This window comes from Colletes latitarsis, chromosome 5 (assembly GCF_051014445.1).
Source record: "Colletes latitarsis isolate SP2378_abdomen chromosome 5, iyColLati1, whole genome shotgun sequence".
Classification (NCBI taxonomy): Eukaryota; Metazoa; Arthropoda; class Insecta; order Hymenoptera; family Colletidae; genus Colletes; species Colletes latitarsis.
The window spans coordinates 38,540,165-38,553,302 of record NC_135138.1 but is presented as its reverse complement, the minus strand read 5'-3'; the positions used below and the strand labels follow the sequence as shown (position 1 = coordinate 38,553,302).

Sequence of the window (13,138 nt, the reverse complement as noted above, 5' to 3'; positions counted from 1 at the left end):
ATGGAGTAATTTCTGATTAATCGAACGATCGATTATATTTACCATTTTTTTTTTTTTTTTGTTTTTCGAATGCATATCAAAGCCTGTGTTCAGATAATTACTCCATGTCGTGTTACATACAATATTTAAGAATGGTACACTATGATGAAAAATACGATATAAAACAAAATGATTTTCCATATTTTCTACACACAATCTTTAAGAAGCATACTTATACTGTACATTCATAATCATACGTCTCACTCGTTTCATTATCTACCATAACTTTAGTTGTCTTATAAATGAATATTTTTTAATACGTTTCCCTTTGTAATAAGTTATACCCTTGAAATAGTTTTTTTTATATAGTTTTGATAGGTATATTTCAGAAGTTGTACGTTTACGATATAAGTTAAAAATAATACAAAATATACTACTATTGCATAATAAACGTTGACTAAAGTATTTCTCCTTATGATGCGATTGTAAAACTAGATTGTTTCATAAAAATGTTTCATAAAGGAACGCGTCATAAAAAAATTCGTTTTAAAATTATTTCTACTCGTAAGAGTTTGTACATATCAGATTCCTCGTTTCTAAATTCTGACGCTACTTTCTTAAATTTATTTTAAAAAAAATTTTTAAGTCTTTTCATAAAGATATGTGAAAGCAAGGTACCCAATAGATCGTGTTTTTTTTCTTTGTCCCTTAATAATCTAGCATATTCTCTATTTCGTACTGTTTTTAAAACGGTATTAATATTTGTATATGCTAGAAATATTGTATGAAACAACCACCTTGGAAGAAAACCTCTCACTCTGTTGACCAAAGAACTGAAAATTGATATGATTAATTTCCATTATCTCAAGTTTGATGTATGTATGTATGTGTTAGACAAGAAATCTATGCCGTTCTTGCGTGGTTCGTTTAAATAATATCTACGTTAGCTTTAAATACATGTACGAAATATATCTGTAAGCTGTTTGGATGGGTGGTACATTGATAAATATTACGCATATACATTTATCCATTAATGTAATATGATTTTATATTTGAAGTAATCCATCGGAATGTTCGTAAAAATGCTTCCGAGTTAACGTATTCGCACACGTACGATTCATCGGTTACGTTCATTTAAGACCATTTAATTCACGAGCTTGGATGAGCTTCATTATAGGATTTGATTTAAAAGAAAGTACAAGATTCTACCCCTTTTAATTATATGTATATTGTTAAATTCTATCGCAATGCATGGATACGATCTGTGAACTGTCGCGTCTGTCTCGCAAATTTCAATCCAATAAATATTCAAAATTTGATTATAACATCTTATGCAACCGTAAATATGTGTTGGGTATATAACATAAATAAATAGCGTGTTCGAAAGAAACAAGTACTGTTTCTTTTCTCTCGTACGGAAGTACGCTGCAAGTGTACGTATCTTACATTTATATGTAAACTATCCACGCAGAAATATAACAATTTCGTAACAATTTCGATCACTGATCTGACAAGTGTAGCACACGTTAGAATCATCAAGAAAAACTTACTCCACGCTTGTTAATCATTTTGTGATCGGTAATAGTCGTTACAGACAAATTTAGAATAACAAGTCTCAATTAAAAAATTAAATATTTAACGTACCCTCGAAAAATTCGATTTAATCCTTGAATGATATCGAACCAAATTCAACCTCAACGTTCATTTAATTTCCTTTTTTTTTCGTTTTCTAGGCAGAGACCTTACCAAGTGTTAATTTCAATGATACATATTCACGTGTCAATTAGGATCTCGAAAATTGTCTCTGCCAGCTTATAATTATTTGTCAACATGCTATTTAAGGATTAAAAGACATTCGTTTTGTTGCCCATGCGCAACAAATTTTGCAGCTATACATTTGAAATTTCTTCGCTTTTAACAATAATATTTAATAAACAATGATCAATTAAATTATTCACAACGGTATGAAAGGCACAATATCTTTTAAGAAAATCAAATATAAATAATCATAGATTCAAAAAGTATCTAGTATACATTCTTTTATATTATAAAATTGTTAAGCATTTCATCGAATTAATACATTCATATAATTCGCGATTGATTATATTATCGAAGATATCTTTCATCCAATTATTACGTTGTTAAAAGTTCAAATAAAACAGTTAATAGGCAGAATAATAATAATAATAATAATAGATAGATAGAATGCTTTGTGTGTATGTGTGTGTGTGCGCGCGCGCGTATGTGTGTGTGTTGAATCTGGCGATATTTTGTATTCGATGATTCTTAATTGGTTTCAAACGTTCTAAAACATTCGATCGAAATAATTTCTCTCGCAGGAGTGCTACAATTTAAGGAACAGAAATAAATAAGTAATGATTCTTAAACATAATTTCTGGTTTCGATAACTTTATTTACATAAAGCACCAGATTTAACACAGCACGCAAACATACGTGTCCTACTGTTGCAAAATCGCATTGTTAACGGAAGCAGTAACATTAGCTAACAGTTTAGGAGACACGGTTGTAGATGCCACCATGATGCTGCCAGTAGTTAACGTACTAACGGTAGTATTAGAAATTAAAGTGGACGTTAAAAGAGTTGACAAGACATTGACGGTAGTCTTCACCTTTGGTGTAATATTTTCTAACGTGGGTAAAGTGGAAGACATAGCGTTTATCATAATATTTGGCGTCGTATTGTTAAGTGGTATTACCGATGATTTTAATATCTCGGAACACACATCTTTGGTTTGTAATGATAATCCAAAGCATGCGTGCATCATATATGCCAATAACGAGCCAATTATTAAACCCGTGATGTACGATATTGTCATGATATTACCTGAAAAACCAAGGATATCATTTAAAAATAATATACGCAGGCAAGATTCGCGGAATATTATTAATAAAATTTCGCATTAAGTTTACAAGTTGCAGCGTATCCTTTTAAACGGTCGCGGAAATACATATACATATGTAAGTGCGTACCTGCTAATTCGCGAAGCCCTTCTGGAACTTTGGTCGGTGCTTGAATCATTGGTACTGAACCAACAATACCATTCGTAACGCCAAGAAGACAAGAAAATAGTAATGGATATCCTTCTCCTGAGAGGATTGGAGCACCTCTTGGTAGCGCGCATAGCAGGAACAAGGGAATTAATACGATCCGTACACTCGCAAAATATAATAACTGATTACGTTTCCATTCGTAAGGTATTAATGCAAGTTGCTGAAATATTAAATAGCGAAACATATCATTTGTTTTAGTTTTTTCTAGTAACGCGCATTTTGTACGCGATCGCTTTGCGGACTGGAAATTCAACTTGGGTACATTAACGAAAGGAAGGTTGTTGCATCGACTAATTTTCACAAAGTTAGAAGTAAATTTTTCTTGATACGACACCCGTCCGGAAAGAGGAGTTGGACGTAGTTCTAGTACCTACCTTGCCCAATACATCGAAAACATTAAACGCCGCCATTAAAATAACCGGCATCCACGATTCAAGCTTGCAAGAAATTATTTCGGACATAATACCAGGATATAGACAGACTGTAACACAATACGCCACGCCAATGCTGGACATGTATGGAAATATTATTTTTGCCACTTCGATTCTTGCAAGTAAACCCCCTGATGAAATTTTTTATATATTATTAAATACATATATGTTATCCGGAAAAGAGAAGGAAACATACTTTTTATTTCAGACCACTGTTTACTGTTTTGAGCGGCATACGCTCCTCTCATGACAACAACGTCTTCAACTTTGTACGTAGGACCAGCGCTACCGGGAGGATTTCCTGATGGCGCACTGGGTTCGTACACGGGATTACTGAACGAAAATGCTGAATACTGATTTGTTCCTAATTATTAAAATATATAACGGGCATAAGTAAATATCTATTTTCATTTAATATAGTAAACATAAACTGCAAGTTACCGTTCGAATCGGTATTACCGCTCGTAGTTTCGTTTCCCAAAGGACTAGTTTGAATTTTTAGAACTCCATACTGACCTTTCGAAGGGTCTCCAACTTGATCCAGAGGATCCATCTAGTTAAGAACATTATTTAACGGATACAATTTGTTATTATCTCGTTAACGATACTCGTATACGTACCAAACCTACATCTTCCGTCGGTTCCAATGTAATTCGATTTCTCTCTTGACACAATGTTATATAGAATTGCACGAAATCAGTTTTACGAACTATTTGATGTAAGACGAAACATATCAGGATCGTTATAATTGACAAAATGAAAAATGTGGATGTATTTCCGCGCTCGTCGTCAAGCAAGGATTTCGTAAGTATTCGATTTATAGACACCCAAAGGCCAGCAATACCTGTATTTAAAAAATTATATTTTTTTTAAACACTGTCATTCAAATGTTTCAGATGATGGACGTTTCAATTTTCTTTCTCACTTTCTCCAGCCATTACCGCCTGAGTATACTGACTGGGAAGCATAGACGTGTATCCATAAAAGCTCGATTGTTGAACTATAATTTATAAATTTTTATATCAAACTCTGAATTAATTCCAGGCCAGAATTATCGATATGGGCAATGTTCACCTGTGCATCCAAACGACACTACTGCAACGGCAACCAAATTAAAAGTATATGAAGTTTCGACGTCGAAACATTTGATCCAAATCACGCATATTGCAACGAAATTTAAGGTAACGAAGGATACGACATATCCTAAAATTTTCAACGATATATTAAACAACGATCCGCCGAGAAACAATGCACGGTTGTCGCATTTGTTTTCAATTCTTACCGAATGTTATCCGCGTATTCAAAGACAGTGTTTCAACTAAGATATTGTTTGCAAACACTGCAAAAAAGGCCACAGTAATGTAGACAATTAACATGTCGAATATTACAGTACTGCCGGGATACATCTCTTGAAAAAAATCCACAGCTATGATAAAGCTGCGAATAATAAAAATATCGACGTTACAACATTTTTAGTTTCAAGAAAAAGATCATTGCGATAACTTGGAACGATAACTTTTTTATTTTACGAGTAAATGATCAGCGCATATTACGGGTGAACAAAACAAACAATAAATGTTTTTTTTTTATTAGAAATATGACAATAATATATTAATGCGGCTTGACCTGTTGTACGGCAAGAGGAATCCCACACCGCCAAGAATAAGGGCAAAGTAGATGAAGTTGCGTCTGTCAACCGGTGGTGACAGATGAGTGAACCCATTGGAGAATTTGAATTCATTCATGCCTCTCGCCTTGCCTAATTGTACGTAGCCACGACTCAAATTCTCATCCATGTTAATCGCGACGTTTGTTGAGAACAATCAAGAAAGAACCAAGTCACTGACCGTTTTATGACTCCATCGTTTAAGAAGAGCTTCGACGGTCAGTTCTTTCAACCGAACTTCACCAATAACTGCACCATACACTTTCTTTCGATCAGTTAATTGCACCTGATCGCTACCTTATTTATTTCTTTACGCGTAATATGGATGCGAATGTCGCGCGTCCGAGCGCATGCTTTGAAAATTTGCGGCATTGATTTTTGCGCGCGCACCGTACACCCTATTTACCTTTTACCGCGTAATACAACCAACAGAATGTCCATTGTAAATTTGATACAAAAGTAAAGATACTTTGCAATACTGTTTTATTCTATGATACTCTAACATAGATCAAATGGAATTTGTAATCGAATGAAATGATTCAAATGTGACCTGCTATTTTTCATTTTAAGAATTAAAATAAATTATATTTAAAGACGCATAACTTGATGAATCACTCAAATGTAAGCGCACAATTTTTCCTCCGTGTCTAGTAGTTGCTAAAAAAATATTGGACGCATACAAAAGTTTCGATGGATTCTCGATAAATATCTGAGACAATCTATTAAAATTCTTTCCGTGTGTGACAACCAACTACTGTCAATTGTTATTCGCAACCGAAATTAGCTGCTTCCGGTTAACAAAATGGAAATTAATATTGAAGATGGACACCGATAGATATTGTTTACGTGTATAACGATGTATGAGTTCCGTAGAGAAATGAACGTTAAAGATACTGTGAAAACCGTGTGTGATGTATTGTTTTTAATCTGCGGTGATTTTTATCTGAAAATAAGTCCCGTTCAGGCAGCTTTTGTTGTCGATAATTACAGTTTGAACAACTTGACGAAGAAAAATCTATGAATTTCATTGAACGAGATTGCTGACGTTAATTAAACATAAGCGATTAAATAAGTTATTTTTCATAAAACTTTGCACGCGTCCTGCAACATTTTTTATTCGAGACACCGTATACATATATTTCACGTACTACATATATCGATGTATCGCATACTATATCGAGATAAGTATGCGCTTGCGCACCGTGTCATACTTATCACTTATGAATCAGCTGACGAGTAAAGAGGATTGTTGCCTGCGAATTCGAGCGATATTAGAGTAAAAGTTAAAAAATATGTCGTTAAATACGGCGCACGCGAATGGCGGCGTTCTTATACACGCCAGTGAATGGTAAGTTACGAAACATGTTTGTTAGTTTTGAAATTGTCACTGATATTTGGCATGTGTCGTCTGTGACGTTTCTGCAACGTAATTACTATCGTGGCCTTCCGAAGGCGACTTCCTTATTGTTTCGATCATTTTTCCTCCATTGATTGTAATATCGCGTACAAACTACAAAAGATGTTCACATTTTCGAAATCGTGTTAATAACCAACATACGAAACTATCGTATTTTATATTTTCCATAGTTGTTGATGCAATCGCTACAGTACTAACGAACAGATTATTTAACTGTTTGTTTTAGCATATTATTATTTTGCGACAATGTTACGATGGAATTCCATGGACAAGAACAACCGGAGTTTATGGGTAGCAAACGTGGTCGATTGTACCTGACGACGCACAGAATGATCTTTAACTCTAAAGATCAGAAAGACAAAATGCAATCGTTTAGTTTTCCATTTGTGACGCTGAACGAAGTTGAAGTGTACCAACCGATGTTTGGAGCTAATTACATCAAAGGCAAATGCCGTGCTCAACCAAATGGCAATTGGATCGGAGAATGTAAATTCAAATTGCAGTTTAAGAGCGGTGGTGCGATAGAGTTTGGACAGGCCATGTTAAGAGCAGCATCAATGGGTAAGTCTATCACATTTTTACATAATTATAAAGAATAGCACGCTTGACTCTGTTATTATTTATTTATTGGCTTTATAAACCAGAGTCTACTTTTATTAGACTACAGACTATAAACAAGAGACTTAACATTTACAGCCAAAGAGCTAACAATGTTACTCCATGAAATTCATTTTTGTATAGAAATTTATATACTTCTTTCTAGCTCAACGTAATGGACCTGCATCCGATGCCCCACCACCTTATCAACCACCAACATCAAACTGGTATGCTGCACCACCACCTGCTTATCAAGCTGCAACAACCGGGTATTATGGTTGGGTACCACCTACTAATGTATTTCCAGATATGCCACCAGGTTAATTGTCTATTTTTTTTCAAACATTTTTATAATACTGCATTAATTGTTCTCGCTAACTAGCTGTTCATAATAGACACTTGTTTAATTAGTAATACATCATTATTTTATATTTTTTTTATATATGTATGTAGCAAACAGTGTATTTATGACGGATATGCCACCTCCATATCCTGGTATAAATGCACCTTATCAAGGATACGCAAACGATGCACCCCCTCAAGGTGCATGGGGTGGCGCTGGTCAACAACCCGTGTGGGCACCACCTCAACAAAACGGCGCACCTGGATGGCCAAATCCAAATTATAATAGTCAACCAATGTCCCAAGCAGGTGCGTATCCAACCTATGGGCAACCGACTTATAATAATTACCTACAAAATCCACCACCATATTCTCAATACCCTCAAAGTAATAGTTATGCTCAACCCGGATATTATCCGCAACAAAATCCTTACAATCAGTATCCACCTACTTATTAGTTACATTTAATTGTGATAATATACACATTTATATCGTATTTTACATATGTGCTATGAAATTACGAAATTTAATACATTTAGAAGTAATGAAAATTTTTAAACGCGATTCCTTTAATCGATTATGCGATATTGTGATAGAGAAAGCACAATGTACATTCGTTTAAAATGTTTAAAACGCACACAAAATTATTTTGAGAAAAGAAAAAAGGATACAAATACATTTATTCTACTATATTCCTCTATATGTGTATAAAAGTCATCCAATAATATAACATATACTACATAATGAATACTGAATTACTTTCAAATACTTTTATTTTTATCAAATGTATTCATGAATAATACAAAAAACATCACCTACTATTGTTACCTAATAAGCTAAAATATTATATTTTCGTTGTTTCAATAGCATACTAGCATTATGATAATCATTATAATACAACAAACATACTATGTTATTAAAATTTAGTCAAACATAACTTGCTGTTTTTATTTAAACCTACCAATTCAAAATGTTATTTTGTTACAAAAATAATCAAAATCTATTTCACAAAGAAATTAAATAATGATGCCATATTTTTTTTACTTCACCTGACAACCTGGAAGGTTTTGAATATTGTGCAATATTGTTGCATAACAGGTTTGGCTGACCTGAAGTAAGGTTGACTTTCACTATGCTCAGTTATTATCTCATAGTTGTCAGAGATAGTTCAAAAATACGTGAAGTGTTATTATGAGTTTTTAATCAGATTTAATCCATTCATTGATTCATATGAAGAAAAAATGTTCATAAAATCGTTAATTTTATATCTTTTTTGACAAACTAGCATTAAAAATATATTATATTTTCAGTGTAACCAATGAATGACTCAATCAGAGTATGCTATGACAAAGTACTATTACTGGTAATAGCAGTAAAAATTGGAAAGATTATATAATTTTATTAAATTTTCAGAATAATAATTTCCAAATTTATATTAAGATTATTTCATCTTATAATTCTACTTCATAAACAGATTATTTGGCATAACTACAATTTAATCGAATACCGATAAAACTAATTTAAACAAAGAATAAAATCATAAAATATTAAAATAATTAATTCGTTGAAATTAATTCTTCTGACAAGAAAATGCCAGATCATTTAAAATTTGCTGCATCAAATATGTACATATGTATGTTACTCACAATAACTTTAAACATATTTTCAATTAAAATTTGATTTCCTTAGTTTTGTCTATGTGTTATATTTTTTCTCTTTTACAGATGCAAAAGCAGCAGAAGCTGCTCAGAGTGCATATTATGATCCAAGCAGACCACAGTGTGCCTATGTCCCACCTCCTGCATACTATGTATGTATAATGTTTATTAAATAATTTGTAATTGTTATCTAGGAACTGTAATCTAATATTTATAATGTTGAAAATAAATTTTATCTGACTGTAATTGTTTAGGAAAGTCCACCGAGTTACCAGCAAACAACGGAAAAAAAGGATCAGTGAAATTACATTAATGATTTCTGAAAACAGTGGGCTAACATCAACGCTGTTGCTGTCTGAATAGTATTATATGTGTAACATACTGCATAGTAACAGGTATATGCATTCCATTTTAGGTTTTGCTATGTCATTTCGATGTGCGCATTTAAATGAAACAATATTTCTATCTTTCCTATATTCACAATTTTGAATATTTACACTATATTATACTGTTATGCTTCAAAATATGCAAGTATTTATACTTATTGTGTAGATTGTATAAATATTCTATAAAAAATTCTACTGTTTTTTGTGCAATTAAATGAATATATAAAATAAAGTTACTGCATACGAATGTAAAAAAATTACTTATACTGAAGTGCGTTACCTATATTTAAACATTTTATTTAGAATTATAGAAGGTACACAATATTTATACATACATAATTAGTAAAATTAAATATAAAATGAACAATTAACAATGTCGCATAAAATTGATATAAAATTTATATTGACAAAATATATTTAAACATATGTAATTTTTTCTATTGGAAGTGTAATAGTGAATTTCAGTCCATGGAAACTCGTAACATGTATATTTAAATGCATATGTATATATATACAATATATATAATAGCAATTATATATATTTATATATTAATATATAAAAATAATTTTCAATTGCATAATAATCAGCTATATTAAATCACAAATCGTTCCATTTGTGGTAATATTTGCTTAAAAAGTTTACAATTTTATTCTGACTAGTTCTTCTCTATGGCAAAAATGGCACATGCAATAATTAATATTTATTTAAAAATTGTATGCTATTTAATAGTTCATAACAATTTGATTAAACGGACAGTCTAAAATGTTACAAAATTCATAATTCTATACATATATTAGAATTTAATTATCGGTACATATATGTATAACTTTTGCTAAAAATGCGCCCATTGTATCTGATAAGAATTCCTTATAAAAGTAAAGTTTAAATCTCGTAATATTAAATATTTGGTAAGTATAAACTTGATATGTTCGATCGAACGTTAATATAATACAATAATTTTGTAAGGCAAGACATTTTGTGTTTTTCGATTTTATGATCTAAAAACTTTAAACTGCATGGAATGCTATCTATGCAGTCTCTAGAATTGTACAATATACATATAAAAGTCTACCCATACTCGGAGGTGACCGTCAAACTGATGTTTCCATCCATAACATAAGTGCCATGATACCAAATTCTTGTATCTAAAAGAACAATATCTCCAGCATGAACAGTGAAATTAAAACGCGTACAAATATGATCGCATTCGGGAGTTGGAGCAACAGTCCACGTTTTGTCGCCTATAATTTGCCCTTGCCACATGAGTCGCGAGATGTAGTCCAGCTGTTTGTATGTAACAAAAATAATGAAACTGTAATATACATGAACAAAACCGTAACTACAAATATCATACATTATTGTTTTTGTACATACATGCATAGTAGCACCTTCCTCGTATCCCAAAAAAACATAATTGGTATATGGAACTTCTGCATCTTCTGGCAAAAAATGAGGTAGACTGTAAAACTTTCTCATAACATCCAAAATTTGAAGATGACAGTTTTTCCAACCAACATACCATGGGTCTTTTCCATTATGTTGCATAGCTCTATCTTTGCTCATTGCAAAAACATCGCGTAAATTAGTGAAATTACTTTTGAAATGCAAAAATTGGCATTCTTCTACCGAATCATAAGCACCATCAATAGATTCGTACAAATCTCTGAAGAATTTCCAACTAAATACCTTTGAAGCTGGCCAATGGCCAGCAGCATTTTTTATCACCATAGGTTGAGAAGAATAGGCATACTGTTTGAATTCTTCTCTAGTTAAATTTGGTAAGATCAAAGCTGTAGTAATATCGCGACAATAATTGCAATTTGCTATTGGTCTTGTAAATTCCCATATGAAATAATTATTTGGTATTAAACATCTTGTACCACGTATACTTTTAATCACATCAATGTACACATATTTAAAAAGCATACTGCAAAGTATTGGTATAAAAAAGGCAAGGAGAACCTTCTTTGAACAGATATAATGAAAAATGGAGCTCCTTGTATGTCTTCCATTATTTCGTACGCTGGCAGATTTTAGGTCAGACAGAGATGCACCTTGTTCCAAAAAGCTTTCAGTTAATATTAAAAATGCTTCTTGTATTTGTTCTAAAGCATTATCACTTTCTTCCATTACTAATAGTATCGATAAACATGAAAAGTTTCTCTATCAAAACAAATTTAAATGACTTTTGATACCCAATATTTCAAAATTTTTTTATCAATATTGTTTTAATCAGTTTCAATAACATTTTATTGTTCCTATTTGTTAATTTAACTTCTGGTTATTATTCAAACAGCTCCAAAACACGTTCATGTTTCAGCTTGAGAATAACATTGATCTTGTCATTACCAGTATACGCGTTATAAAATTTATAAACTTTACATCGTTCTAATAAACGTATTTCTTTTTCTCTTCTTACACACTTTACTCAATTTGACGATCGTATTTGGAGCATAGACTTCGTACGGCAAAAAGATATTCAATAGCTTTAAAAATATTCATCGTGTGTCGTCTAGATGCATACTCGGTATTTGTGATAGCTAAACGAACGTATGTTTCTTTCTTGTACTACATATACCGATGTACATATTACGGTATCAATAATGACAAAAACGACCTACCCGAAGCGCCTGGCTGTGTGTGTTTCACTATAGCTACCTTTGAACACGCACGCACATACTCGTATATCGAGTCAAGCCTTGAATCACTTATGCTTCATCGAAATGTGAAGGTTTCATAGATTGCACAACAAATATGTACTATCATTCTTCGACTTGTGCAAAAATACTATTTTTCCTCCTAATAACTTTTTTATATTTTTCTTCGACGGAGCAAACGGAAAGCCTGAGCCTGATGCCCGTTCGTTCGACTCCAAGTAATTTAATACCCTAATAGGAAGTTTCCTGTTCACGTGCTGAACAAATGTGGGCTAACGTATAAGCCGTAGGCGTAGCATAGTTTGTACGGACAAAAAGCAAATTCGTGAAACGCTATTTTTAACAATAAAGCAAATACAAGTAAGATAGTATTTCAAATGTAACGCGAAAACTTAAGAAATAAAATAATTTTATTTAAATAGAGAAAAAAATGAAATAGTACTTGGGTTTGCGTACGTGCGTTTCAAATAGAGTTATACTTTACTTACAAATAAAATATTTCTCAATGCCGTTTTATAAATTTGATACAGATAACAATGTACAAGGTGTTCAACCACTACTAATGGCAATCCTTTATTTATAATAGCATAAAATATCAAGAAAATCGAGTATAACGAAATTTTGTTGATATTTAATCGAGAAATTAAATAGTAGAAGATAGGAAATAATTTTATTAGTAAAACTAAAATGATACTGGATGATGCATGTGTCTACTTCAAAGATGGAGGGCTTTGGTCACGTCTATTTTTTTCATTCTTTAAAACTATATTTTCAAAAAACTATTAAGATACTCATGTCGATAAATGTCTTACTTTAAAAAATATTTTATTCGTAAAAGTAATACCAAACACGAACGAAGGCGTATAGGAAAAACGTTGAAATGTAAAAGTTCGGATCAAATGCAACAGAATGGATTCATTCGTTGCCTCATT

At 32.1% G+C, this 13,138-nt stretch overlaps 3 protein-coding genes across 5 annotated transcripts; 1 reads left to right on the top strand and 2 right to left on the bottom strand.

Annotated features, from left to right (window-relative positions):
• Window positions 1-48: 48 nt before the first annotated feature.
• Window positions 49-5,492, bottom strand: Ent3 (equilibrative nucleoside transporter 3). Of its 2 annotated transcripts, none has more exons than XM_076765317.1 (10): window positions 5,109-5,492; window positions 4,765-4,919; window positions 4,557-4,685; window positions 4,408-4,482; window positions 4,103-4,326; window positions 3,999-4,035; window positions 3,679-3,846; window positions 3,426-3,613; window positions 2,971-3,211; window positions 49-2,824 (listed from the first exon to the last, which is right to left on the bottom strand). In XM_076765317.1, exons 1-10 carry the CDS (start codon window positions 5,276-5,278, stop codon window positions 2,439-2,441), a joined length of 1,773 nt encoding a protein of 590 aa, XP_076621432.1. In that variant the 5' UTR covers window positions 5,279-5,492; the 3' UTR covers window positions 49-2,438. The 2 variants fall into 2 exon arrangements, with proteins under 2 accessions (XP_076621432.1, XP_076621431.1); XM_076765316.1 differs by having other exon boundaries at window positions 55-2,824; window positions 3,924-4,035.
• An 847-nt stretch (window positions 5,493-6,339) lies between these two features.
• Window positions 6,340-9,805, top strand: Wbp2 (WW domain binding protein 2). 2 transcript variants are annotated; one of them, XM_076765333.1, is made up of 6 exons: window positions 6,340-6,496; window positions 6,792-7,126; window positions 7,329-7,481; window positions 7,616-7,813; window positions 9,229-9,314; window positions 9,417-9,805. In XM_076765333.1, exons 1-6 carry the CDS (start codon window positions 6,441-6,443, stop codon window positions 9,462-9,464), a joined length of 876 nt encoding a protein of 291 aa, XP_076621448.1. In that variant the 5' UTR covers window positions 6,340-6,440; the 3' UTR covers window positions 9,465-9,805. The 2 variants fall into 2 exon arrangements, with proteins under 2 accessions (XP_076621448.1, XP_076621447.1); XM_076765332.1 differs by lacking the exons at window positions 9,229-9,314; window positions 9,417-9,805 and having other exon boundaries at window positions 7,616-8,411.
• Window positions 9,806-9,939: 134 nt separating this feature from the next.
• LOC143341922 (uncharacterized) lies at window positions 9,940-12,659 on the bottom strand. The gene is made up of 3 exons (XM_076765331.1): window positions 12,171-12,659; window positions 10,924-12,089; window positions 9,940-10,833 (listed from the first exon to the last, which is right to left on the bottom strand). The coding sequence occupies exons 2-3, from the start codon at window positions 11,677-11,679 to the stop codon at window positions 10,618-10,620; spliced, it is 972 nt and encodes a 323-aa protein (XP_076621446.1). The 5' UTR covers window positions 11,680-12,089; window positions 12,171-12,659; the 3' UTR covers window positions 9,940-10,617.
• Between the last annotated feature and the right edge of the window lie 479 nt (window positions 12,660-13,138).

Excerpts from the sequence above, each read along its gene's own strand:
- Ent3 (XM_076765316.1), bottom strand. The coding sequence starts at position 5,278 with ATGGATGAGAATTTGAGTCGTGGCTACGTACAATTAGGCAAGGCGAGA. Across the intron at positions 4,920-5,108 it reads TTCCTCTTGCCGTACAACAG|CTTTATCATAGCTGTGGATT; the intron begins GTCAAGCCGCAT and ends TATTATTCGCAG. Across the intron at positions 2,825-2,970 it reads AGGGCTTCGCGAATTAGCAG|GTAATATCATGACAATATCG; the intron begins GTACGCACTTAC and ends TTGGTTTTTCAG.
- Wbp2 (XM_076765332.1), top strand. The coding sequence starts at position 6,441 with ATGTCGTTAAATACGGCGCACGCGAATGGCGGCGTTCTTATACACGCC. Across the intron at positions 6,497-6,791 it reads CTTATACACGCCAGTGAATG|CATATTATTATTTTGCGACA; the intron begins GTAAGTTACGAA and ends TGTTTGTTTTAG. Across the intron at positions 7,127-7,328 it reads GTTAAGAGCAGCATCAATGG|CTCAACGTAATGGACCTGCA; the intron begins GTAAGTCTATCA and ends ACTTCTTTCTAG.
- LOC143341922 (XM_076765331.1), bottom strand. The coding sequence starts at position 11,679 with ATGGAAGAAAGTGATAATGCTTTAGAACAAATACAAGAAGCATTTTTA. Across the intron at positions 10,834-10,923 it reads AGGAAGGTGCTACTATGCAT|CTGGACTACATCTCGCGACT; the intron begins GTATGTACAAAA and ends ACATACAAACAG.